The following is a 27,500-nucleotide window of genomic DNA, read 5'->3' as shown; positions in this document are numbered from 1 at the left end:
AGGGATTTCAGCCATAGACGTATCATAAATTCAAAAATGTCAAACCCAAACATTAAATATGGCAACCATTCACATTTCTCCAATTCGATGCTAGAAATTGTTTCAACTGTTCTGGCTTTCCCTGTCATTGAAGATTTCCTCCTGTGAGCTCACCCACACACCCCACACCCTCACACATCATAAGAAAGACTGCTTCACAAACACTGGTCCCTCTCTTCAGGCCAGGAATACTTCAGCTCCATCCAAGAACTGCAAAGTTCAGGTGAAGCACACAACGAAGAACTGTTCCAAACATTTGGCACAGTGCTGCTGTTACACACACACACACACACACATGCCTGACTGTCTTTTTTGCCTGCTTTATTACTATTAATACACTGGCCTCTGTTCCTGGTCTTGCCTCACCTCCTCCCACACACCTAATCCACTTGTCTCTCATCTCGTCATCACTCATATTGTGTCATCACTCATATTGTGTCCCCCCCGCCTCCCCACAGACCAGTCACTGAAGCAAGTAAAAGATAAAAGATAAAAAAAACTGAATTTGTCATCAATGGACCTCAAATGTTTTGCTCCAACCATTCACCTTATCAACCTCAAGGGTTTGTCTTGTTGATCTTTTTACAGAGTGGCAGCTACATTCTTGGATTTCGTATTGACCCCAAAGAGAAACTGGAAGACGTATGCAAAGAGATATTAAGTCTGTTGCAAGTCTATCGTGCTGATCCTGAGTTTGGTGTGCAGTATGAAGTGAAAGAGAAGGTATGCACAGTCTCATAATTTATTCAGATTCTTCGAATATGATTCCATCCTTCTCAACTCTTTTGAACTTTAAACTTACCAACCACATTTATTATTGAATATCAAAACTGGTCAACATTAAACTTCATTGGCAACAATAATATTTTGTTCATTGTATTTCTGATGGCCACAGTTTTAACTGTTTTCGGTAGAATTTGAACTCAGAACATAGCGATAGGTAAAATACCGCTAAGCATTTCGTCCAGAGTGCTAACAATTCTGCCAGCTTGTCACCTTATTAATATTAATAATAATAATGGCAGTAGGCCATTGTTATCAACTGAACGATATTTGGACATCTCGTGTGTCTTCCACAGATTCAAAAAATAAACTTATCAATCTACTTCCTTTTTGGTAATCTTTATAGGATTGAGGTAACTCCTCCAGAAGATATAGAAGTTTCTATATCTAAGTGAAACAGTTGTCACTTTGTTGTAGAAGAACCTCCATGTGTGTATATAGTATTGTGGCCTATCGTTTTTGGCAATTGGCATTCACTGTCACATTTAGGAGGATTATAGTTTACCATTAAATCTTCACTCAAAATACATTTTCATCCATTTTGTTTGTTTTTTATTATTTTCTTCTGTTTGGAAGACTTCGAAAGATCCACCACAGGTTCTCCAAGATGTCGTGGATGATGTTGAAATTGAGGAAGATGGCACTAGCGATGCTTTTGCAGTAAGTATCTCTTGTTAAAAATATCCTTCAATGTCCAACTATATTACAGTTCTACATCATCTTTTAATGTCCGTTTTCCATGCTGGCATGGGTTGGATGGTTTGACTGGGGACTGGCAAGCCAGTAGGCTGCGTCAGGCTCCAATCTGATCTGGCAATGTTTCTACAGCTGGATGCCCTTCCTAACACCAACTACTCCAAGAGTAGTGGGTGCTTTTTACATTCCACCAGCATGAGGGTCAGTCAGGCAGCACTGGCATTGACCCACGCTTGAATGGTGTTTTTTAAATGTCACCAGCACGGGGAGCCAGTCAGGCGGCACTGGCATTGACCCATGTTTACGAGAGCTTGACAAACATCTCCAACTAGCAGGCCTTTGCTACTCCAGACTGATGACGAGCAAAGACTCAAAAACATGTCTCTGGATGGAGGCTTAGCTAAGTGGGGGTGCTTGTCTCCCCCTTCTAAACATAAGGACACATGAAATGTGTCAAGGCCGACAGGAAGCGGTGCTGCTTCCTATGGCTAAATAGCAGTAGTATTATTCCCTTCATGAGACTGCCATATTAAGCTGACAGCATACAACTACTTTATTTCAAATGTTTCCAGCAAAAAATAATTGATTAATACTAATCTTTATGCTTCTTTTTTATTTGAAGGCCTACTTTGCTGATTGCTGCAAGATCCGGGACCATGAGCCAGTGTTCTCTGACTATTTATCCTTAGCCATTGAGAAATTACCAGAAAATGTCTCCCTTAAAAGTCTGTGGAATGTTCTGGCCTGACTTTCTTTTAGTTTTTCTATAAAACCCTTGTAGATACAAATACTCATGTGTTATTATCTATGTTTCTCTCTCACTCTGTGTGTGTTATTGGTGATAATGAATGGTAGAAAGAGCACTCAATCCATGGTGGAGAGTACAGTTAAATCCGTTCAGCCAAAGTCATTTGCACCATTACTTTCTGATTCTCTGTTTTTTGATACTTGTTTATGGTTTATAATGAAACTCCTCAAATATTATTTTCATATCCTTATTACTTGTTCTGGCTGATTCTTATGACTATGATGAATCTTTATTAGAAATCATTTTTTCTCTCTTTGAATTGTTCTTTTTGAACTCATTTTTTTCTCACACACACACACACACACACACACATAAACACACACAAAATGAGAGAGAAACATACATAATATATATATATATATATTACACTGTATGCTATATATTATACTATGAATATCTGGGACTGAAACAGCAATGAAAAACCTTTCATTTAACTTCACTCCACCCAGAGACGCCGTAAATGGTGCCACGTTATTGAGATTTGGCAGAATCATTAACACATCAGACAAGATACATAGTGGCGTTTCCTCTGGTGTTTTATGTTCTGAGTTCAAATGCTGGTGAGGTCAACTTTGCTTTTCATCCTTTCAAGGTCAATAAAATAAAGGACCAGCCAAGTACTGCAGTCAATAGTATCAATCAACCCTTTCCCCTTGCCCTCAAATTGCTGACCTTGTGCCAAAATTTGACTATCAATGGTGATGTCACATCATTGATTGTGTAACATTGATGGTGTCACAAAACTAATGCTGTCACATCATTAAAAGCATCATCAGGTAAAGTTTCATACCTTTGAATGTCCCACAACATTGGCAGAGACTGAACTCTGATGTCCCCATTGATTTTATGATTTCTTGGAGAAGATAACACTGCAGTGGTTTCTCATTTCCAAAGAAGGAAACAAACTCGCAATCCAGCCTTATGAAATACTTGTCCATTACACAGTAGTGTCCAACAAGGAGCAGAGCCAAGGGCAACTCACAGAAAGCCGATGCAGTGATAGGTTTCTTCTCTCTCTAATAGAAACCAAAGCTTTACACATTCACATTATGGATTCCCTTGGGTAAAGCCTCAGTGCTACACTTGCTATTTCTTTCCCCTTAATGTTGAAGGTCTTTGTATGTAATAGAAATATGAATTATATGGTGCTTTGGCTGTTTGCTACAATTCCTCTAGCAATAACTGAACCTCCTCATAGTACCAATTGACAGTTTGCTATATTGAGGCAGTGACAATAAAAAATACTTACTATGAACAGTGTAGAAGTGGACCATAAGTGGTATTGTGAACCATTAGCTCTTTGGTCAGCAGTGCAAACCCATATCAAATATAAGGCAATTGTAAAGACCAGTTGTGATAAATAACTCAGATACTCCAATGGTTACACGTTTCAGAAACATAATATGCACATCAAATTATTAAATATAGCTTTGTAAATATTACTGTAATAGCTGGAAATAAATTTTATTTTTATTCTAAAATATTATATGCGTTTTATTATTGTTATTGTTACTGTTGTTGTTATGGTGGTGAGCTGAGGAATGTAAGGCTATAATGCCAGTCCAGAAACAAGTCCACATGAGTCCAAATGCTAGAAAATATATAGCTGGATGCTATATAGGTATGTTGAATGATTTTCTTGACCCATTTGCTCATGGACAGTTGATTTCTGTAGTTATAAGTGCTATTTTTTTCTTGGTTTAAATAAGAGTTTTGACTGTTATTTCCAGCAGGTAGACATACTCAGTATGTTCTTTGATTAATGTATATATATATATATCATCATCATCATCATCATCATCATCATCATCATCATCATCATCATCATCGTTTAACGTCCGCTTTCCATGTTAGCATGGGTTGGACGATTTGACTGAGGACTGGTGAAACCGGATGGCTACACCAGGCTCCAATCTAATTTGGCAGAGTTTCTACAGCTGGATGCCCTTCCTAATGCCAACCACTCAGAGAGTGTAGTGGGTGCTTTTACGTGTCACCCGCACGAAGACCAATCAGGTGGTACTGGCAACGGCCACGCTCAAAATGGTGTCTTTTATGTGCCACCCGCACAAGAGCCAGTGTATGTATATATGTATATATATACATATATACATACACATACATTTATATATCTATATATGGTGGGACGAAGGTTTTTTGTCTGTGTCTGTTTCCCACCACTGCTTGACAACCAGTGTTGGTTTGTTCACATCCCCATGTCTCAGCAGTTCAACAAAAGGGACCGATAGCATAAGTACCAGACTTTAAAAAAAAGTGTTTGGGTCAATTTATTTGACTAAAAATTCTTCGATGCATTGCTCCAGCATGTCCACAGTGTAATGACTGAAACGAGTCAAAGATAAAAGATATGAGACCCCCCCCCCATCCTCCTCCCCCACCCCTCCCACCCCTGCTGTCAGGTTTATAGATTTTGTTTCTGTAGAAATCAATCATGTCCAGGCTTTTATTATGCATTATTAAGCAGTTATTACTTTCAGTTCAGAATAAGTAAATATTGACTGCTGAATGATAATAATAACAACAATAATAATAATAATAATAATAATAATAATAATAATAATAATAATAATAACAATAACAATAATAATAAGAGTAACTATAATAATAATAATAATAATAATAATAATAATAATCTGTCAAAGTGAATTTTCACTGAGCTGATACGCAAACTAAACTTCTCATTTGCATCTACTTCCTACTTTAGATTGCATCTGGCAACAAAAATATGTAAATGCATACGCATCAATGTATCCCCCTCCTTCTCCTCCTCCTCACCATCATCATCATCACTACCACCGCCACCACTCATGAGGTCAGCATCCAAATATTTCGCTTTTTTTGTTCAGGAAAGAACCCAGAAGGTGTGAATTTTTTAGAATGACTTTCTTTTCCACCAATCAAAGCTTGGTGGCTTGCTTCCATTTAGATACTGTCACAAGTCATTTCAGAAGTTTTCAATTGATTTTCTATGACAATGCTTCCTCTTTTAATCATCATATATATATACATATACATACATACATATATATATATATATATATATATATATATATAGCTGGTTAGTGTTGTAACATTGCACCTCTTTTGGATTCTAAACAAGGAGCTGTGATTATTCAGCCAAGCCTTAAAGGGGGTCTCCATTGCTCCAACATATTTCTGTATGTATGTAGTTTCATTGTTTTTGGACAACACCACCTTTGCTTCATAGACCATGGCTTCCGTTTTGCATTGACCATTCACTGGGCACTCACTGTAAACTCTACATGAGCATCCTGTCTCTGCCCAGGGTCTTGGCATATTCACTAACTTGTTTTTGATAGTAAGTGCATAGCTGAACAAGTTATGTCTACTGAATAATTTCCTATACCTATGATCCGAAGTAAAATGCTTATCTACTATTCTAAGGAACGCCTCTTCCCATGCAAGTTTTCATACTCAGTGAGAATAGGATTCAAACCAGAAGACATTTTGGTAGCACTTTCTCTTGCAGGTGTTAGTGTTGGGCATAATAGTGGTGCAGTCTTTAAAGCTGCTGGCTGCCAAAGCCTTGTTGTAATGGGGCCACTGTATCAAAGAATCATTCTTTGAGGAAAGTTTCAAAATCTTTCTACTAATTCTCTTTGCAAGGTTTTTAAAACTGTAGGTGGGTGGCAAGGGGCTGTGTTGATGTATAACAGCTTTTCATTTGTTTTATACACACAAATGTACACACACATACACATACATGCAGAGGAGGGGGAGGAAGAGTTAGAACAGCTATGTAATAAATTCATTTAACTGTCCAGAAGGTTTCCTAGAAAATTCTGGCAGCTTTCATTACTCGGGGCATCAATTAACAGCAGGGATGAGTGCTTCAGAGTAAGAAAGGAATGGAAAACAACCTTTCAAAAAGGTTTTTACATCTGCTGGTGCAAAAGGGGTTCTTTCTTTGAGCAAAAAGGCTGATTGTATGATGTGCAAAGAAAAGAAGGAAGTGTTGGGGAATAAGAGGAGAAATGCAGAAAGAGGAATGAAATGTTGTGTAGCAGAGAAAAGGCTGGTCATGTGATAAATGTATGGAGGGCATTAAATGGAAGGATCCTGAGAAAAAAGAAAGATTAAAGAAGATGTACAAAGATGTTGTGAGGAGACAGGAAGGGATTTCCCAGAAAAAGTGAGAAATTTGACCAGAGAAAATCCATTTAATTTGAATAAAGCCATGAAAAGTGGAGACATTGGTACAGGCACTTTATTCCTGACCAGCAACCCATGTAGAATGGATCCTTGGTCCTAAAGGCTGCAGCTGGGTCTTGGTCTAATTCCACTCATCCAAAAGGACCAACCCTTAAAAATCATTGGTTTTTAGGAGTGTTTTGTTGTATGTATGTATGTATGTATGTATGTGTGCATGTGTGTATGTATGTGTGCATGTATGTATGTATGTATGCATATGTGTCTGTGTACATGTATGCATGTATGTATGTATGTATGCATGTATGTCTGTGTACATGTATGCACGTGTGTGTATGTATGTATGTGTGTGTGTGTGTGTGTGTGTGTGTGTTAATGTATATAAAGAAACAATCACATAGACACACACAGACGAGGGAGGGGGTGGGGCGTTCTTAATTAGATATAATTGTGTGTGCCTTCAGAAAGAAAACAATTTCTAAATTTAGTCAGAGATTTGAAGTAATTGATCTTTCTTCTTTCACTTCCATCATCATCATCATCGTTGTCATGGTCATTGTCATCAAAATCTCCATTCTATTTTCATCTCTATCACCCCCAACAACACCAACACTTAACCACCACCACCACCACCACCACCACCACCACCATCATCATCACCATCATCATAATTATCATTGTCATCGTCATCGTTATCATCAACAGCAGCAGTGACGATGGTGGTGGTGGTGGCAGCAGCAGCAGTGGCAGGGGTGGCATCAACATCATCATCACCATCATCATCATCTCTATCATCATCATCACCACCACCCTCATCATTAATTTTAATTATCATCATCATCATCACCATCACTACCATCATCATCATTATTATCAACATCATCATCATCATCATCATCATCATCATCATCATCATCATCATCATCATCATCATCATCATCATCATCATCATCAACAGCAGCAGCAGTAGCATCAATTCATATAAATTTTGTTATCCTTTTGTTGGACTTTTTTTTTCCATTTTCCTCTTGACCAGTGTAGGAGGTGGGAGGTTGGACGGGGAGTACTTATCAAATCCAGCCGGACATGTAAAAACAAAGGATTTGCCTTAATCTCTGACTTGACGGATGCGATGACATTCTGTCAGCTGAGTTTGACTGAGGCTTTGCAAGGAAGAATCCACTTTGTTATTAGGGAACAATGGAACAATGGAAGAAGAAATCAAATAATTTTAAAACTGAAAGAAAAAAACTAACAAACAATACTATAAAAAAACTTTTAGAATAAATTTTAGGGGTCTGAAATATAAGGAATTTCTTTTAGTAAAATCCATGGAGAAAACCCATTGGAAGAGTCCATGATGATGTTTCGGCGTGGTAACAGGTTGTTCATGTATTAATTCATTAGTCAGGCTCATTCTTGCTTCCTGTTCAACTGGGAGAGTTTATTGCTGTTGTGTGGCTTTTGAGGTTCATTTCCATCTTTAACCCGGCTAAAGTGGAGAGATAACGTCCAGCATCAACTTTTGAAACCAAGGCTTACTCATAGAATAAATAATATTGACCAGCTGAAGAATCAAACTTCCCCGTTGGGAACACCAGGTGAGTTCTCAACTAAATATATACAAGGTAAGTGTAATCGTTATATCTCATTAATATTCATGTATTTAAGGGTGGCCAGCTAGCAGAATGGCTAGCATGCCAGGCAAAATGCTTTGTGGCATTTCATCTGTTTCTATGTTCTGAGTTCAAATTCTGCTGAGGTCAGCTTTGCCTTTCATCCTTTCAAGGTTGACAAAATAATTACCACAGTTCTATATTTAAGAGATGAGGAATTATGTACATTATTTACATTTGATGGCATATGGCATAGTGGTTAAGAGCGCAGGCTACTAACCCCAAGATTCTGAGTTCAATTCCAAGCAGTGACCTGAATAATAATAATAATATATAGAACTGAGGTAACTCCTCCAGAAGATATAGAAACAAAAATAGAAGAGTGCCATTGTTATCAATCTTTCTCTCTCTTTCTATGTTGTCTAACCCTAACCCTAACCACTGATGCCTTTCACCTGCAAGGCCGTCATTTTACTTGTTTCATCTTTGTCATTGTCTTAAATTACATATTTTTTTACTTTCATATGTCCGCTTTGTGTTGTTTTGTTTTGCTTGCTTGAGACCTGATTCTCTGCGTCTTTTGCAGGCACCACCAAAATGGGAAGACCCTCAGTCTTATCAATAAAGGTGCAAAACTGAGTTTTACCATTCTGGTGAAGAATTACAGAGCCTCTGTGTCTTATATACATTTTTTATCTGTTGCTTATTTACAATCCATTTTTTCATTTGTTTATATATATATATATATATATATATCATCATATATATACAGCAATAAGAAAATGGAGAGGATTAATAGGTGGTATTCATCAACTTGCAGACATTATATTATGTCAATTTACTTGTTTATTTACTAAAAGGACAATTATAACAATCTACAAACACATATGACATATTATGTCTTATATCAGTAATATATATATATACATACATATTTGTATATATACATATTTGTTTTGCAAGATTTTTTATGTGTAGACACATACAATAGGAATACAAAATACAAAATGGCTGATAGTTAGCAAGGTGAGACACACATAAGAAAGAAGGAAACAAAGGACCACTGATGAGGTCACAGAAGTGTGACGAAAGAACTCTGGCCGAAATAAGATTAAGATTAAGATTAATGTAATATAAAGCTGAAAAAAAAAAAAAAAAAATTAACACCAAATATACAGTGCGTGTGTTTTTATTGGCTAAACTGGCAATATGACCATCCCCAAGTACAACAACATATGTATATATATATATATATATATATATATATATATATATATATATCTGTATGTATGTATGTATGTATGTATGTATGTATGTATGTATGTATGTATGTATGCGTGGGGTGGGGCATGTGCTCACAGTACTGAGTTACTTCCCCCACCACCACTACCATCATTAAATGTTCCATTGTTATTCTTAAACTTGTTTTAGAATATTGGTTTCAAATTTTATCACAAAGCCAGCAATTTTTGAGGGGAGGAGTAAGTCAGTTACAATGACACCCAGTATTCAACTGATATTTATTGATATTTTATCAACCCTGAAAGAATGAAAGCCAAAGTCAATCTCAACAGAATTCAAAATCAGAATGTTAAGACAGATGAAATGCTGTCAAGCATTTTGCCTGGTGTGTTAATGGTTCTGCCATCTCACCACCTCAACTCGCCTTAAAATAATTGCCTCCATTCAACAGCCACACACACACACACACACACACACACACACACACACACACACACACACACACACACACAGGTATGGTAGTTGTTGCTATTGAGAGTTTCAATGAGAAGTGCTCTGGAAATAACAGCAACTCTAACCAAAAGAAATGGATTCTTATAAATGTGACCCTGTTAAAATTTATGTCTTCTTCTTCTTCTTCTCTCTTCAGAATGATTGCCTACACTCTTTATTTTGTGTTGCTGGTGTCTTTTCATTTTGGTGCTGCAACATATGAACAACAAAGCGAAATCCTGAAATCCATTCCCGAATGTATCAGGAATTATGAATTCCCAAATCAAGCGATTCAAAGACAACATGCCGATACAAAGGCGGAATGTGCCTATGTCTGCATGAACCACGATCTCTGCATGTCTGTTAACTTTTGCCTTCATGGAAACCGCAAAGGTGGTCGTTGCACATTGAACCAATGGAGAGCAAACGGGCAATGTTCACTCTTGAAGCAAAAACCCAACTGTACCTACTTTGAAATGGTAAGTGGAGTTAAATTCTTGCATTTATTTGAGAGTAAAAACAATAAATGATTGCTTAAAAGACTGATTGACTATTGATTATATATTGTTTGTGATCACTGATAGAGAAACAGTCAATCATCAAGGATGGTTCTAACATTCTTTCTATATCAGGAATAACTCTTTGCCATTCTTCCCATGTCACAAAATCCCAACTCTCTCCATCCTGCATGCCTGTAATAGTGATTTTATTTCTTTGACAGAAAGGGCCCAACCCATGCAAAAATGGGGGAGACTGGGTTCGAACCCGATGTATTTGCCGTGAGGGTTTTACCGGAGAGTTCTGTGACAGACGCTATAAAGGTAAGCAGACCATAGTGTATTGTTTCTCTCTCTGAGAGATCCTGGGATTGGCCAGAGAAACAGCAGAGAGTTCTTTTACAGTGGCCCCTAAAAAAATAGCCAAAGCAATGTAAATTTGAGGATTGATTTTATTGGGCTGGGATTTCAAGGTCACATTCTTCCAAAGATCATTATCATCATCATCATCATCATCATCATCATCATCATCATCATCATTGTCATCCCTGAAACCACTTTCATCACCCCCCCCCCCCAAACTGGCACCATAGAAAGAAACACATGTCGTATATTTGCTTTGTACTTTTGGGGTTTTTTTGAGGTGTGGGGGTTTGCCTGAACCTTGTACTGTTTGTATTGAAATTTCTTGCAGATTGTCGAGAAGTCTACCTAAATGGTGCTCACGAAGATGGAATGTATGAAATTCAACCAATAGACATGGATAAAACAGTGAAAGTCTACTGCCAAATGTCACTGGGTGGATACATGCTCTTCCAAAAGAGAACTGACAGGACTTGTGAAAGGGAAGATTTCTTCCGTGGATGGCAAGATTACCAACTTGGCTTTGGTGACAAAGACTGTGATTATTGGCTGGGTAATGATTTACTCCATGCCATCACAAGCCAAGTAAGCACTTCAAGCTTTGTTTTCTTTAGATGTATTATCAAAAAACAATATATATTTGTGTGTGTGTGTGTGTGTGTGTGAATCAATATATGTGTGTGTGTGTTTTGTTTGCACGTAGATGTCGGTGACATTTGACATAAATGTATCGAAGAATCTCTGATGATATTCATTTTATTTGCCAGGACAAATACGACCTTGTGATTAAAGCTGGAGACTTTGAAATTATATACACTCATTTCACTGTTTCTTCTGAAGAAGATCTCTTTCGAATGAACTTTGAAGATTTCAAACCTAAAGACAGCAGTTTGAGTAATGGATTCCAGCCTGAAGACGAGAAGCAAGACCTCAGGGGACAACCATTTGCAACTCCTGACAAAGACGAATATGGCTGTGCCCTCGATTCCCGTTCAGCTTGGTGGTTCGGGCCCGGATGTGCATCTGTCAATTTGAATCTACCCATGGGAACTTACAAGGAGTTCTACCCACTTTCTAAACCAGTTGGATGGTCATCTAATGGGCTGTTTATAGAAGTGACCCATACAACAATGTCCCTCAAAGCTTCAGATTCCGAGTGATATTGCAATAATCCATGATAGTCAATGAAAGTTAATCTCTTTGCCACCAACACACAAACATAATAAAGGTACAAACAATTAAAACAACCAACAAACACAACCAACAAACAATTCAGACACAAGATCACAAATCCGTTTAGCTAAAATCTTTATTTATAAAATGTAAATACTAAACAGACTGAAATATCTTCTTAGATTAAATGAATCAAAGACAAAAATAAATTTTTAAAAAGTCATTGAAATTTTTGGTTTTATTTGTTTTTCTTTTAACATATTTTCATCAAAAGGACATTCATGGCTGATCAGGTCTTAAGTTCAAATCTCATCAAGGGTCTATGCTGTCTTTTCCTTTCATGTACAAATCTCTGTCTCTCTCTCTCTCTCTCTCTCTATATATATATATATATATATATATATAAATGAAGTACATTTGCTTTTTACAAATGAAAGAAAGAGAACTTGACATATAAAGCTAAGAATATACATAATTCTTTTATTACCTGAAAGTACAACAGGAGGCACTGAGATACTGAGGTACTCAGGTACTCACCAATCCACAGTTTTGTGCCAGTAGTTTCACAAATACAAAATTCTAGATTTCTGAGTAGTAACTCCTGTAGTATTCTCAGTATTGAGAATTAATTATTGAGTATTAATTGAAACAGCTGTAAGAATCAAAATTGACCAATTTGTTAATAATAAACAATTATTAACTTCCTTATCTCCGTTTTCCTTCTTCTTATTGAACCAGTATTTCCTTGGATACAACCATCCCTTCGTGAGGTTGATATATCTTCTAATCAAATCTGGCCTCCCTCAGATATTTATTGTGTTTTTAACACAGCAAGTCTATAAGAGATGTTATCTCAGTATGAATACCATAATATCTGGCCTATCAACATTGTATATACATTAAGTATGATGCAGGGCTGAATATATATAGATAGATAGAGAAAGAGAGAGACAGAGAGAGAGAGACAGACAGACAGAGACAGAGAGATAGAGAGACAGACAGACAGACAGAGAGTCTCTTTGATTTTTTTTGTTGGCTGTCACTCGTAACTGAGAATAACTTTGTAGCAGAAGTGGAGCTTTTTGCTCCCCCACCTCTCTCTCTCTCTCTCTCTCTTTCACTGTATATATAATACATTTGTATCTATATGTGTGTGAGTATGTGTGTGTGTGTGTGTGTGTGTGTGTGTGTGTGTGCGCGTATGTATCGTGGCTGTGTGCTAAGTAGGTTGCTTCCTAACCACATGGTTCCGGGTTCAGAGCCACTGCGTGACACCTTGGGTAAGTGTCTTCTACTATAGCCTTGGGCCGACCAAAGCCTTGTGAGTGGATTTGGTAGACGGAAACTGAAAGAAACCCATCATATATATATATATATATATATATATATATATATATATATATATATATATATATATATATATACATGTATGGATGTGTTTGTCCTCTCACCATTGCTTGACAAGCGATGCTGGTGTTTATGCCCCCGTAACTTAGTGGTTTGGCAAAAGAAATCGATAGAATAAATACTAGGCTTGCAAAGAATAAGTCCTGTGGTCAATTTGTTCGACTAAAGGCGGTGCTCCAGCATGGCCACAGTCAAATGACTGAAATAAATAAAAGAATAAAAGAATTTATATATCTATATATAGACACACACATTCGTATGTAGACATACCCATACAGTTTGTGACAGACCATGGCTTTTTTTTTTGCTGGGTTCAAATCTCATTTGAGGACCCATGATAAATGAACCTCTGCTAACTATTCTGCCAATATATCTGTGTACATCTTTCAATGCCGTGTTTACCATAAGGTCTGCAATATCTAAAGGAGGCTTCAAAAGACATTTTAAGAAACTCAAAGATCAGAACTTAACTGCAGTTGGCCCCTCTCAACTTCTGTTCACTCTCAACATTAAGTCTTTGTACACAATGATCCCACACAATGAAGGCCTTCTTGTACTTAAACACTTCCTTGACCTTCGGCCTGACCCTCAACCTGATGCCTCCACACTTCTTTGTCTAGCCAAATTGTCCTCTCCCTCAACTGCTTCTCGTTCGTGGGGGAGTTTTACCAACATATCTTGGGAGTGGCCATGGAAACAAGAATGGATGAGTAATTTTCTGGATGTCTTCTAAAGAATCAGTCACTGGGACTGAGTCATCAGTGAAAAGAAGCTCACAAATATCCATATCACAATGGATCCTTGTCTAGATATACTCAACAACCCACGCTTGTGCAAATATATACAGTGACTAAGTTCACTTGCTACTTTTTTCAAGCAAGCATCCAGAAATAACCGAAATAGAGCTGGAACAAGTGTAGTCTTGTTTTACTCAACAATGGGTGACTGGTAAGAGAGCGCAAGCCCACTCCAAAGAAAGAGATCATGACAGATGTGCTGTCATAAAACTGCTTGACAGTTTCCATACATTTGTCTGGGCATTCGTATCTTTTGAGCAGGGTCCATAAACCCACTCTTCCACATTGTAGAAGGTCTTTGTAAACTCAATTTGATATGATGAAAAGTGGAAGACATTGTTCTATAGATTTTCTTTGATTTGTCATGGAGTAGAAATCTTGTCCTTGATACTTCAAGACATGCGAAATCTACTCTGGGCTTCAAGAAGAATTCCCTTTAATGATTTTACAGCTGGTGGCATTTGCAATCAAATCGTTGATGTCTGTTAGATTGTGAACTTAGTCATAGAGACAACATTGCAGATATAAGCTGTGTACATGCCACAAGGGAAGCTTATTTATTTGCCTTACTGATCACATATTTTGATACATATAATTTGCTTGTCAAACAGAGTTACAAGCAAGTGAAAAACCCCTAAAGTACAATGTGCTCTCATAGCAAAAAGGACCAACCAACCAACCAACAGTGCTAGCAGACACTCCTCCATCTGACAACTGGTCCAGTTCATGTTTCTTGGACATAGTTACATGAAGCAGCCTACAGAACAGCTGCTGCCTAAATAGGTTTCCTCAAATGGTGACTGGTCTGACAAAAATTATGTAAAGATAGAAGAGATGCTATGTGAAAGATAAAAGCACTGTCAAACGGTGGTCAATGGCTGGAATACCTGAGAAGCTACCAACTGACTCAAAGACACATATGCCTTACTACAAAAGAAAGTGTGGAGTCTGATGGACTGAGGGTGGGACAAGAAGATAAAGGAGATTCAGGTTGTCGTTGATTCTCATAATGTAAAGGTTTTCATTTTGGGTTACTTTTTCACACAATTCCTTTATTTTTTGCAAATTTTGAGCTGCTTCTCTGAATTTAGACAAGCAACCCCTGCAAGAAATAAATGGCTGTGTTGGTAGGGTCTGGGTGAGAAATGGTAGGCAATCAGCTGATTCAAAGGAGCTGAGGCTCTTGTAATATGAATTTAGTAGCAAGAGATGAAAGCATGTGAGAGACGGTCAGTGAGTGAGTGTTTATGTTGTAGTTGGTTGACCGCTTGCAAACAAGAAAACTCAGTAAAGTAAAGCAGTTAGACTGTTACTTTAAACTAGACTTGGTCATCTCTGCTGGTTTCATTCTCCCAAAAAATCAGTAACATTCATTAAACTCTAATCAAAGATTGGACATTCTGTTTATATTAGACTAAGAAAACAACAACCATTTGAGAGAGTAAAGACAATCAAAATAAGAATTCATTCTTCCATCAGTCCACCATTTCATTAAAGTTGTGGCAGCTGAGTTGATTATGATAACAAAAGCTTTGTTTTATATTTTCTCACTGACTGGCTGTCAATCACGGCGAATACATATACATATCTGTTTATAATACAATTGAAAACAATCAATTGATCTGTATGTAAGATTAACATTTCTCCCACTACTAACCTCTTCGAAATAAAGGCTGCTGGTTCAAATCCAGCCTGATATGACATTCCCCCTCCAGAATAAAATTCAATGATGATCAAAGATTAAACTAAAAAAATATTAATTAAAAAAAGACATTCTAAACGTAAATATGAAAAGAAAAACAATTGGTTATTTATGTCTGTCTCTGTATTGTCCCCCTCACCCATTGCCCTAATGGCAAATAAATGAGATCATCATCATCATCATCATCATCATCATCATCATCATCATCGTCATCATCGTCATCATCATCATCATCATCATCATTATTATTATTTTTATTATTATTATTATTATTATTATTATTAAGGTGGTGGAGCTGGCAGAATTGTTAGCATGCCAGGCAAAATACTTAGTGGCATTTCATCTGCCTTTACAATCTGAGTTCAAATTGTGCCAAGGTCAATTTTGCCTTTCATTTTTGCAGGGTCAATGAAATAAGTACCAGTCATGTACTGGGCTCAATATAATCAACAATCCCTTCCTCCATTATTTCAGGTCTTTTTACCTTTGACAGAAAGGATTATTAGAATCCAAACCCTCAGCCTCTGTCCACAGCTCTCATTTCCTTTATTGTTTTTATTGTTATTATATATATTTTAATTTATTCTTTTATTCTTTTACTTGTTTCAGTCATTTGACTGCGGCCATGCTGGAGCACCGCCTTTATTTGAACAAATCGACCCCAGAACTTATTCTTTATAAGCCTAGTACTTATTCTATTGGTCTCTTGTGCCAAACCGCTAACTTACGGAGACGTAAAGAACACCAACATCGGTTAGACCAATGTGTGCGTGCGTCCGTACATATATATATATGTGTGTGTGAGTGTGTGTGTATGAGGGTAAGGGGAGGGAAACAAAGCTTAGCAATGTAAATGTAACCCAAAATTCACCGAGAGATCAATATCGAAATGAACGGATAAGGGGAGATAATTATTGGAGAAACAAAACGTGAAAAAACGTCAGTAATAACAACGAGGCTGATATATTCGCTAGAAAGAGATAGGAGTGGCAGCAATGGGCCGAGACGGGAAGGTGTTGATGAATTGAATGGTAGATTGTCAGGTTTGAAAATGAAATTGTATGTTTCATGAATAGAAAAGTATTTAACGTGAGAAGAGAACTACCTACGTGCGCGAGAACACACACACACACACACACACATACACATACACGATAATGAATGGTTATGAATGCATGTGTGCGTATACAAACACACACATACATGTATATATATTTGTACATATATATACATAAATAGATGGATATATATATGGAGAGAGAAAGGGGGGAGATTAATTATATCCGTATCTACAAATATAGACCCATTTGTATATACACCGTACCTCCTATGTACATCTACACACATATTCTTCCCAGATGTTTCATTAGTACAAACACATTCATAGAATAACTGGCTGGTAGCCAGCCGTGTATATACACAGGTTTATATATAGCAATTAGAGTTGCAGACAGCAACCTTGCCACAGTAAATCTAGAAACACAAAAATGCAAAAATAGAAAATTCATCCATGGAGACATGTCTCACTAACACACACATGTGGCCACTAAGTCACACATGTGGCCACTAAGTCACATATATGGCCACTAAGTCACACATGGTCACAAACAACAGAGCAGAGAAGCATTTTTGGTATGTTTTATGAATTAATACATACAGTAACTCCAGTGAGTTCACACACACACACATGTATATGTGTGAATGTGGTCATGCTGGGGCACTACCTAGTAGGGTTAACAAATTAACCCTAGTACTTATTTCTTATACATCTGGTACTGGTATATATATATAAGTCAACTTGCTCTCATCCAAACACAGACTGTGATTGATGCTCTGAAGGGGAAATGTGACAATGAAATCACGATAGGTATGTTATCTCTTTATGCAGTTGTCTCTACACACATATGCACATGCAAACAAAGATGTGTTCTCACATAGGGAAACACATATACACACACACATCCTCTTCATATAGGCATATACATGTGATCTTTTAAGTAGATTGCCCAAACTGTCACACCTGTCAGACAAATGTGCAGTATGGTCCTCAAGTAAACAAAACAGATCTGTAACATACCCAAAGGTATGGATCAGTGAACGGGACTGAATTGCTGTAACAAATGTCTGCTTGATTAAAACTAACATGGGACAGAAAACAAAAGCAAGAATATCATTCCATGCACATACACACACACATGTTTATATATATATAGTTAAAACTTACTGTATAAAGGTTAACGCGTGCGTTCTGTCGTGATACAAACAATATATGAGTATATGCATATATATGTACATGTATGTACATACCTTCATCTACATGTACATATAGATACATAACTGGGTACATGACGTGGCAAAAGAACATGGACAAGAAGATAAACAAGGTACAACAAACAAGCAAGCCACAGAAACATCTCCTTCCTCAGCTGCCACCATTATATATATGTATATATAAGGAGTGGATGTGTGGTAAGTGGCTCGCTTGCCAACCACACGGTTCCGGGTTCGGTCCCACTGCGTGGCGCCTTGGGCGGGCGTCTTCTGCTGTGGCCTCGGGCCGACCGGGGCCTTGTCAGTGGGTTTGGTGGACGGAGGCTGAAGGTGGCCCGTCGTATATGTGTGTTTGTGTGTCCGTGTTTGTCCCCCCAACATCACTTGACAACCGATACTGATGTGTTTACGTCCCCGTGGCTTGGCAGTTCGGCAAGGGAGACCGATGGGATAGGTGCTGGGATTCCAAAGAGTGGGTCCTAGCGTCGATTTTCTCGACTAAAGGCTGAAACAAGTAAAAGAGTAATTATATTTGTCCCCTCTGTGTACAGCCCTGTATGGCTAATAAAGGAACGTTATCTATCTATCTATCTATCTATCTATTTCCCTATCTCTCTCTCTCTCTCTATCTATCTATTTCCCTATCTATCTATCTATCCATCTGTCTGTTTCTATCTATCTATCTATCTATCTATCTATTTATCTATCTATTTCCCTATCTCTCTCTATCTATCTATCTATCTATTTCCCTATCTATCTATCTGTCTGTTTCTATCTATCTATCTATCTATCTGTCTGTCTGTCTGTCTGTCTACTATAGTTTAACCGTGTTTTTTATTTGTTGGGCAGTGAAAGTTAAGAATCTTTCTTTTCTGTCTTAATCGCTTCAGTGAAATTTGTGGTGGTGGTGGTGGGAGAAGCGTCCGTTGTAGAAGTTGACGGTGAAGTGGTGGTGGTGGTGGTGGTGGTGGTGTTTCTCTTCTTTAAGGCCGAAGCCTTTGCGACGATATCGCTGTTGTTGCTGGTGGCAACGGTGTTAGGGTTCACGCGTACACTTGCACCTGTTCGTGTGACACCTCTCCCCGTCTTCCCTCCTTCATGAAGCCGTGGTGAAGGGAGTGTAATGAAATCAACGTCGCAAAGAGAGTTGCTATGGAGACCGGCGTTCGTTATGAAATCGTCTGCTTGGCTTCAAGACGCCGATTCTCAAAACCCAAAAAAAATGGCTAAGAAAAGCCGAAAGCAATTTTACAAAAATCAGTATGGATATATATATATATATATATGGATATCTTTATATATATATATGGATATCTCTATATATATATGGATATCTATATATATATATATATGGATATCTATATATATATATATATATATATATATATATATATATATATATATATATATATATGGATATCTATCTATATATATATATATATATATATATATGGATATCTATATATATATATATATATATATTGTGGCACGTAAAATATACCATTTTGCGCGTGGGCATTGCCAGTACCACCTGACTGGCCTTCGCACCGGTGGCACGTAAAAGCACCCGTGGTTGGCGTTAGGAAGGGCATCTGGTTGTAGAAACTCTGTCAAATCAGATTGGAGCCTGGTGTAGCCATCTGGTTCACCAGCCCTCAGTCAAATCGTCCAACCCATGCTGGCATGGAAAGCGGACGTTAAACGATGATGATGATGATGTATATAGATATATGTATATATATATGTATGCCTGTATGTATGTATGATCATCATCATCCTTTAACATCCATGTTCCATGCTGGCATGGGTTGGATGGTTTGAAGAGGATCCAGTGTGTCCAAGGACTGCCTCACCATCCACTGAGGCCTGCTTTGACATAGTTCCTATGACTGGACACCCTTCCAAATGCCAACCCCTTTCCAGCGTGAACTGGGTGCTTTTTACATACCATCTGTTCTACTGGGGTCACCATGCAATTTGCAGGACTATGAACCTCGTGGGAGGTAAACTGGGGTCAGCTTCCTGCTAGAGGACAAGGGCATTATTATGAGGAGAGAGAGCTGTCGGGGAGAGCTGGTTCCCCACAGAGGGATCTGCATGGCTTCTTGTGCAACTGTTAGCTTTTGTGGCAGTTATAAGCAACATATGTGTGTGTGGATGAGTGTATGCAATCCTTGTATGTATGTATGTGCCGAAAAATGACTGTCTGTTTCCATAAATGCGTACATAAAATTTCATGTGTTACAGTGTATGTGTATGTGTGTGATTGTAAGGATATATGTGACTGTATGTATGTATGCGTGAATGACAACAATATGATTGTAGATGATCACAACATGTGTTTTTATGCATGCATGTACTTTAATGAATACCTGATATTCATACACACACACACACACATATATACATATACATATATATAAAGAGAGAGATAAATTATACTAAATCTCTGAGCGAGAAAGAAACAGTAACAGTACGGAATCATAAAATATATTTCTCAACTAAATGTGGCTGTCCTATAGAGGGTAGTGTTACTGTTGTTTTAGCCCCACCAAGGGGCTAAAAACAACAATAATACCATCCTCTATAGGACAGCCACATTTAGTTGGCAAATATATTTTATATATATATATATATATATATATATATATATATATATATATATATATATATATATATACATATATATATATATATATATTCATGGATGTATCCTACATGAAGGTCAAAATACTTCCTTCCCTCATGTGTGATTAACTTTACCCAACATGTGGACATGTAGAAAAACAGTGTAAGATAACTCAATTTTTTTGTTTAAAAAAATTCCTTTTTTTAATTAATCAATTAAAAATTCCCCTGCCCCATTATAAACACAGATGATAAATAGAGAATGCATATGTGTGTTTATGTAAACATGTTTATGTATATGTGTACATAGAGATATGGGTGTATAAATAATTCATGCATATGTCTGTATGTCCATGTAAGTATGTCTGTATGTATCTATGTGTATGTGTGTGCGTGTGTGTATATGTGTGTGTGCAATTATGTATGTGTGGTGTGTGCATGTACACACACACACATATATAGCTGTAATAATGAATTCAAACCACCGCTTCTTATTGCAATATGATATACACACACACACACACACATATATACATGCGTGTGTGTGTGTGTGTGTGTGTTATGCACAAAGTAAAATTAATTTAAGTTATTCATTGAAGACATTCACAACAACACTGCAACACTGGCCAGTACGAAGTACACATGCTTCGTGTATGGCTCAGATGATGTTGTACATAGAACGTCGTTGCAGTTCTATGCATCTCAAGAAATGCATTTGTGTCCATCTGTAAACCCATGTATAGAAAAAAAAAACAGTATTTTTCCTGTTCATCCCAAGAATATTGTCCCGTAAGTCACTGATTGTCCATCATCATCATCATCATCACCATTATTCAAAGGGAAAAAATAATTTGGTTAGTGCTGTTAGTAGATATCCTTATCATATAATAAATGGTTATCAGAACCAATTCCATCCCTTTCCATTGCATTATGTGAGTTTCTGTGTTTGATAACCATCTTTGCTTCATATCACTTCTTGCCACAAATTCTTCTGCAACCCAATCGACCAATCTTCATAATATGGTACATCGCTGACGTTTTCCTTTGCGCTTTGGAACACGGTTAAAATCAGGAGGTTGCTCTCTAAAAAATCAAACAAAAAAAACAAAAACAAATCAGTGGAAAAAGAAATTTTTTGAAAAATGCAGAAAGGCAAATTAAACAGTTGTTTATTGTTCCTTATTTGAGAATGGTTAAGTCATAGATCAGCAATGGTCAACCAGATCTACGATGAAATACTTAGCAGCAGTTTGTCTGTCTTTACATCCTGAGTTCAAATTCTGCCAAGTCATCCTTTTGGGATCGATAAAATAAATACTAGTTGAAGATAGGGGTCAATGTCATCAAATTATCTGACCCCCAACTCTGAAATTACTGGCTTTGTGTCAAAATGTGAAACTAATATTTCTTTTTAAGACGATAAAGTGTGATTGAGGGAGATGTGGCGCCATTTCTAGCAGGTTGAGTGACCCTGTCGATGTTTCCTCTTGGGCTTAGTCTTATTTTGTGGAATGGGTTGCAGAGAGACTGAACTCTTAGACAACATGTTTCAGGATTTCTGAGAAGAAAGACAATGCTTCTATAAGAAATAACATACTGGCAGATAAAGGGAGGAACTGAAGGACAAAAATGTATCACACTTCACACAGTCAAGAAAATACCAGTCATATAATGGTATCAACATAACCATAGCATTTCTTCTTCTCCTTCTACTTGCAGTTATACTGTAACACATCTGGTTCATGGTGAATCATTTCTACCAACTCATGGTATGTATCTATTTGGTAACAACATAATCTAAAGCAATGACTTCAGTACCACAAGCAATCAATGACAATGGAATACAAAAAACATGAAAATTCTTGAACCAAAAATTCCACACTGTTAGAAGGAATTTTCTTAGCAGCGAAGAATTGTTATAAGATTAGAAGAATTGTTTGTTGATGTGCAGAGATGTGAGGCACAGCTTATATCATATCACAGCACACAAATATTCCTTTCTGATTATATTATGAATGAGCAGCTTAATAATTACCAAGCAGTAATAACTTACCATTTCTGAGATTCATCATCATCATCATCATCATCGTTTAACGTCCGCTTTCCATGCTAGCATGGGTTGGACGATTTGACTGAGGACTGGTGAAACCGGATGGCAACACCAGGCTCCAGTCTGATTTGGCAGAGTTTCTACAGCTGGATGCCCTTCCTAACGCCAACCACTCAGAGAGTGTAGTGGGTGCTTTTACGTGTCACCCGCACGAAAACGGCCACGCTCGAAATGGTGTCTTTTATGTGCCACCCGCACAAGCCAGTCCAGGGGCACTGGCAACGATCTCGCTCGAAAATCCTACAGGAGCCAGTCAGGCGGTACTGGCAACGGCCACGCTCAAAATGGTGCATCTCATGTGCCACCCGCACAAGAACCAGTCCAGGGGCACTGGCAACGATCTTACTTGGCTTGCCGGGTCTTCTCACGCACAGCCCATTTCCAAAGGTCTCGGTCCGTAGTCATCGCCTCGGTGAGGCCCAATGTACGAAGGTCTTGCCTCACCACCTCAGCCCAGGTCTTCCTGGGCCTACCTCTTCCACGGGTTCCCTCAACTGTTAGGGTGTGGCACTTTTTCACGCAGCTATCCTCCTCCATTCTCACCACATGTCCATACCAGCGCAATCGTCTCTCTTGCACGCCACAACTGATGCTTCTAATGTTCAGCTTTTCTCTCAAGATACTTACACTCTGACGGGTATTCACATTGACATTACACATCCAACGGAGCATACTGGCTTCATTCCTTGCGAGCTTACGTATGTCCTCAGCAGTTACAGCCCATGTTTCACTGCCATGTAGCATGGTTGTTCGTACGCATGCGTCATACAGTCTGCCTTTTACTCTGAGTGAGAGTCCCTTTGTCGCCAGCAGGGGTAAGAGCTCTCTAAACTTTGCCCAGGCTATTCTTATTCTAGCAGCTACACTTTCAGCGCACCCACCCCCACTACTAACTTGGTCGCCCAGATAGCGGAAGCTATCGACTACCTCTAGTTTTTCACCCTGGAATGAGATAGAAGTTGTTTCCTGTTTGTTTGCAGTCTTTATTGCACCTGAACATCTGCCACAAACAAAAACTAACTTGCTAGTTAACCTGCCTTTGATGTTGCTGCACCTCTTATGTGTCCATAGCTTGCACCGGGTACATCTTATAGAGTTACTACCTACTCCTTTTCTACATACTGAGCAGGGCCATCTACCTGAAGGGGTTTGTGTTTTATCTACCTTCCTACTTATTAGGATTTTGGTTTTAGCTAGGTTGACTCTAAGGCCCTTCAATTCTAGACCTTGCTTCCACACCTGAAACTTCTCCTCTAGTTCTGATAGTGACTCCGCAATTAGGGCAAGGTCATCAGCATAGAGGAGCTCCCAGGGGCAACCTGTCTTGAACTCCTCTGTGATTGCCTGGAGGACTATGGTAAATAATAGGGGGCTGAGGACGGAACCTTGGTGGACCCCTACCTCTACCCGGAATTCATTGCTGTACTCATTTCCAACCCTCACCTTACTGGCCGCATCTCTGTACATGGCTCGCACAGCTCTCACTAGCCATTCTTCTATCCCAAGTTTCCTCATTGACCACCAGATAAGGGATCGGGGGACCCTGTCAAAGGCTTTCTCCATGTCAACGAAAGCCAGGTACAGAGGTTTATCCTTGGCTAGGTATTTCTCTTGCAACTGTCTCACTAGAAATAAGGCATCAGTAGTGCTTTTACCTGGCACGAACCCAAACTGCATCTCATCTAAATTGATTCGCTCCCTAATTAGTTGGGCTATGACCCTCTCTGTAACTTTCATAACCTGATCTAACAGCTTGATGCCTCTGTAATTATCCTTAATATTTAAAAAAATCAAGTTTGCATAAGAATGCTGGTTAAATTTAATTAAGGCAGCCTAAAATTGTTTGTTGTGATTTTCTTTGTATCCAGGGTGTTAAATTAATGTAGAGTTAAGCAGTGGAATCGGTCCTAACTTATACAAGAATTCAGTTTTAGAAGCGGTACATCAAGTCCCTATCATAAAAAGATAACTTAAAGGTTTAGTGACAAGAAGGCTATCAGATTGCAAAAAACCCATCCAACCATGCCAACATAGAAAAGTGGATGTCAAACGACAATGATGATAACGACTTGTTAATTAATTGCTTGTCTTAGGAAAATGATTTTTAAAAAATTGTAAGTTTAAACATTTTGGCAGTTTTCTTCCAGTTAGTCATACATGACAAGGGAGAGAACCTCTGCATCTCTTGAACCACACTCTCCAGTCTTAAATGAGAGCAAAGCATCTAAATTTTCCCCTTAAATCAAATCCTATAGACAGACAAAACGAAGGGATGGTCATGGCTGGAACATCTTTGATCATAGATGTGCTTGATCAGGTCTGACCTAGGGCTAAACAACAACAGAAATGAAATATGAGCAGTTCCTGTAAAATGAAGCCAGCATAATTATGTATTTCATTTTGATGACCATCGATAATAAAATCAAGAATTCCAGTTAACTGAATCTCTTTCTTTTAAACTTGTTTCAAGTGATGGCTTCCAGCCTCATTCCCTGTTGAAGTTAGCTGCTGTGGCTTTCCATCTAGTCCAGAAGATAGGTCTAGAACCCAGACAACCGAAGAGGCAGCTGAAACTAGCTCCAACAGACAAAGCTTTTATTAAAAGACACGTTCAAGATGTCGATCAAAATGTTTTCTACCTAAAATATGAACATCTAAGTCTCCAAGTAAGGGACGAAGGAGAGGACAAACCAACTTAGGTGAGAACTGGACTCCAGAGGCATAAAATCTTCATTTCAGTGGTTTATTTCTATGCCAAGTTATCTGGTCAAGCTTGCTCAAATTTGCCCAATTTGTTGATAATAGCCATTACAGACCCACACAGAGATCAGGAACGACATTCAATGTCCAAACAGGACCAGTTGATAAAGGTCATCCTGTTTATATCTATGCCAGGCAGATCTCCAGCATCACTAACAAGTCTTTGCTGAGTTCTCCAACAATGTCCTGAAAAACATGCATTAGTGATTGGAAGACCATCACACACACACACACACACACACACACACACACACACACTCTTTGGTTGGGTGGCAGATTTTTGGCAAGCACTGGTGATGGCACCACATAAAAAGCATCTAGTACACTCTGTAAAGTGGTTGGCACTAGGAAGGGCATCCAGCTGCAGGAAAGGCATGCCAGAACAGAAAATGGAACCTGGTGCAGCCCCTGGTCTTACCAGTTCCTGTCAAACCGTCCAACCCATGCCAACATGGAAAACAGACATTAAATGATGATGATGGTGATGTTCAGGATGGTGTGTAAGATGTACCATAAAGACAAGTTAACATTGGTCAAATATTTGCAAATTCGCTTCAAAAAGAAGTCACTTACCGAATAATTCGGACAACTTGATGGAATGCTGCATCGACGTTGAGGGGTGGGTCTTTTGCACTGGTTTCTATGTAATGGATCTGAGAAAGAAAGAAATTAAAAAACTAAATAAATGATAATTGTTTAATTATTACAATATTCAAAAAAAAAAAAAACTCATTAGGAAATGGAAATAATTGAAGCCAAGAATAGAAATGAGATCACAGACTCAGTTTGTTGAGAACTTAACATGTCCAAAGAAGAAAAAAGATTTATTAGATAAGTGGAGTTGAATATCCTGCTTAAGCATGTTAGGTGATTCCAGCAATGGTCCATAAATACAAGTTCCAGTGTCTCTAGCACTCGGTCATTGTATCATCATCATCATCATCATCTAATGATAATATAGACACACAGTTAGCAGATGGTGGGGAGGGAGTGACATGATTACATTGACCCCAGTATATATAACTGATTCCATAGAGATCAATAGCAAATAGGATCATCTTTTTAAATGTAACAATGTAAAAGAAAATGTGTGTATGTAGACAAACAGACAGAGATACAGATATCAATATATATATATATATATATATATATATATGTTTATGTGGTGCAAAAATTATATAAAGCACAAAAACAAGGTAAAGTAGCACAAAGAATGTATCAGGTTTACATTCAGGAAAATTATAAGGAAAAATCTTTTGTTTTGAGTCAACATCCTTCAAAAGAAAGAATAGAGAAAGAGAGAAGAAAAATGGAGAGAGAAATGAACAAAGGTGTCTCAATTAAAAATTTTCTTTTAATTAAATATCACACTCTCTCTCTCTCTCTCAGTTGAAAGATCGTTGTCTTGCAAGCTACTTGGCAACCCTACTGGTACCATGTAAAAAGCACCCAGTACACTCTGTAAAGTGGTTGGCATTAGGAAGGGCATCCGGTCATAGAAGCCAAGCCAAAACAGACAATTGGAGCCTAAGCTCTTGTCAAACTGTCCAACCCATACCTGAATAGAAAAGAGACATTAAATGATGATGATGATGTGTGTGCATGTAAAAGAGAGAGAGAGAGAGGAGAGAGAGAGAGAGACAAACAGACAGACAGACAGACAGAGTGTGTGTGCAAACAAGTAAGCCTGGATAAATAGTACAGCCAGGTCTCTTACATTGAGCTGGTTGGCAAGATCCCTTCCTTGTTCTTCAGTGATTTTCCGTTGATGGACAAGATCGACTTTGTTGGCAACTAAAAGCATCGGATAGGAATCTCTAGAAAAAAAAAAGAAAAACAGAAATAGTGAATAAAACACAGGTGGTTAACAGAAACACAGGTGGTTAACAAGTGAACTTGACAAGTAGCTTCAAAAGGGAGTGTTT

The 27,500-nt window shown here is 38.1% G+C and overlaps 3 protein-coding genes across 7 annotated transcripts in view; 2 read left to right on the top strand and 1 right to left on the bottom strand.

Moving 5' to 3' along the window:
* Window positions 1–3,812, top strand: part of LOC106871256 (BBSome complex member BBS5-like) — a 19,310-nt gene extending 15,498 nt beyond the window's left edge. For all 3 annotated transcript variants that reach the window (XM_089356942.1, XM_089356940.1, XM_089356941.1), the window contains exons 10-12: window positions 628–762; window positions 1,399–1,482; window positions 2,141–3,812. In XM_089356942.1, coding sequence (XP_089213068.1) covers window positions 628–762; window positions 1,399–1,482; window positions 2,141–2,266 — 345 coding nt within the window. In that variant the 3' untranslated portion in view covers window positions 2,267–3,812. The remainder of the gene's footprint in view (window positions 1–627; window positions 763–1,398; window positions 1,483–2,140) is intronic.
* A 4,110-nt stretch (window positions 3,813–7,922) lies between these two features.
* On the top strand, window positions 7,923–12,129 carry LOC106871248 (microfibril-associated glycoprotein 4). Of its 3 annotated transcripts, none has more exons than XM_089356937.1 (5): window positions 7,923–8,145; window positions 10,025–10,346; window positions 10,589–10,688; window positions 11,059–11,312; window positions 11,495–12,129. In XM_089356937.1, the coding sequence occupies exons 2-5, from the start codon at window positions 10,026–10,028 to the stop codon at window positions 11,885–11,887; spliced, it is 1,068 nt and encodes a 355-aa protein (XP_089213063.1). In that variant the 5' UTR covers window positions 7,923–8,145; window position 10,025; the 3' UTR covers window positions 11,888–12,129. The 3 variants fall into 3 exon arrangements, with proteins under 3 accessions (XP_089213063.1, XP_014773090.2, XP_089213065.1); XM_014917604.3 differs by having other exon boundaries at window positions 7,927–8,118; XM_089356939.1 differs by lacking the exon at window positions 7,923–8,145 and having other exon boundaries at window positions 9,921–10,346.
* Window positions 12,130–20,882: 8,753 nt separating this feature from the next.
* The window catches only part of LOC106871291 (ras-related protein M-Ras), a 35,954-nt gene continuing 29,336 nt past the window's right edge, over window positions 20,883–27,500 (bottom strand). The window contains exons 3-5 of the mRNA XM_014917674.3: window positions 27,293–27,392; window positions 26,149–26,228; window positions 20,883–21,788 (exon numbers count right to left, since the gene is read on the bottom strand). Coding sequence (XP_014773160.1) covers window positions 21,719–21,788; window positions 26,149–26,228; window positions 27,293–27,392 — 250 coding nt within the window. The 3' untranslated portion in view covers window positions 20,883–21,718. The remainder of the gene's footprint in view (window positions 21,789–26,148; window positions 26,229–27,292; window positions 27,393–27,500) is intronic.

The sequence above is a fragment of the Octopus bimaculoides genome, chromosome 9 (assembly GCF_046866305.1).
Source record: "Octopus bimaculoides isolate indiv1 chromosome 9, ASM4686630v1, whole genome shotgun sequence".
In the NCBI taxonomy this organism is placed as follows: Eukaryota; Metazoa; Mollusca; class Cephalopoda; order Octopoda; family Octopodidae; genus Octopus; species Octopus bimaculoides.
Note: the sequence above shows the minus strand (reverse complement) of the source record. Positions and strands in the feature narration are given on the sequence as shown.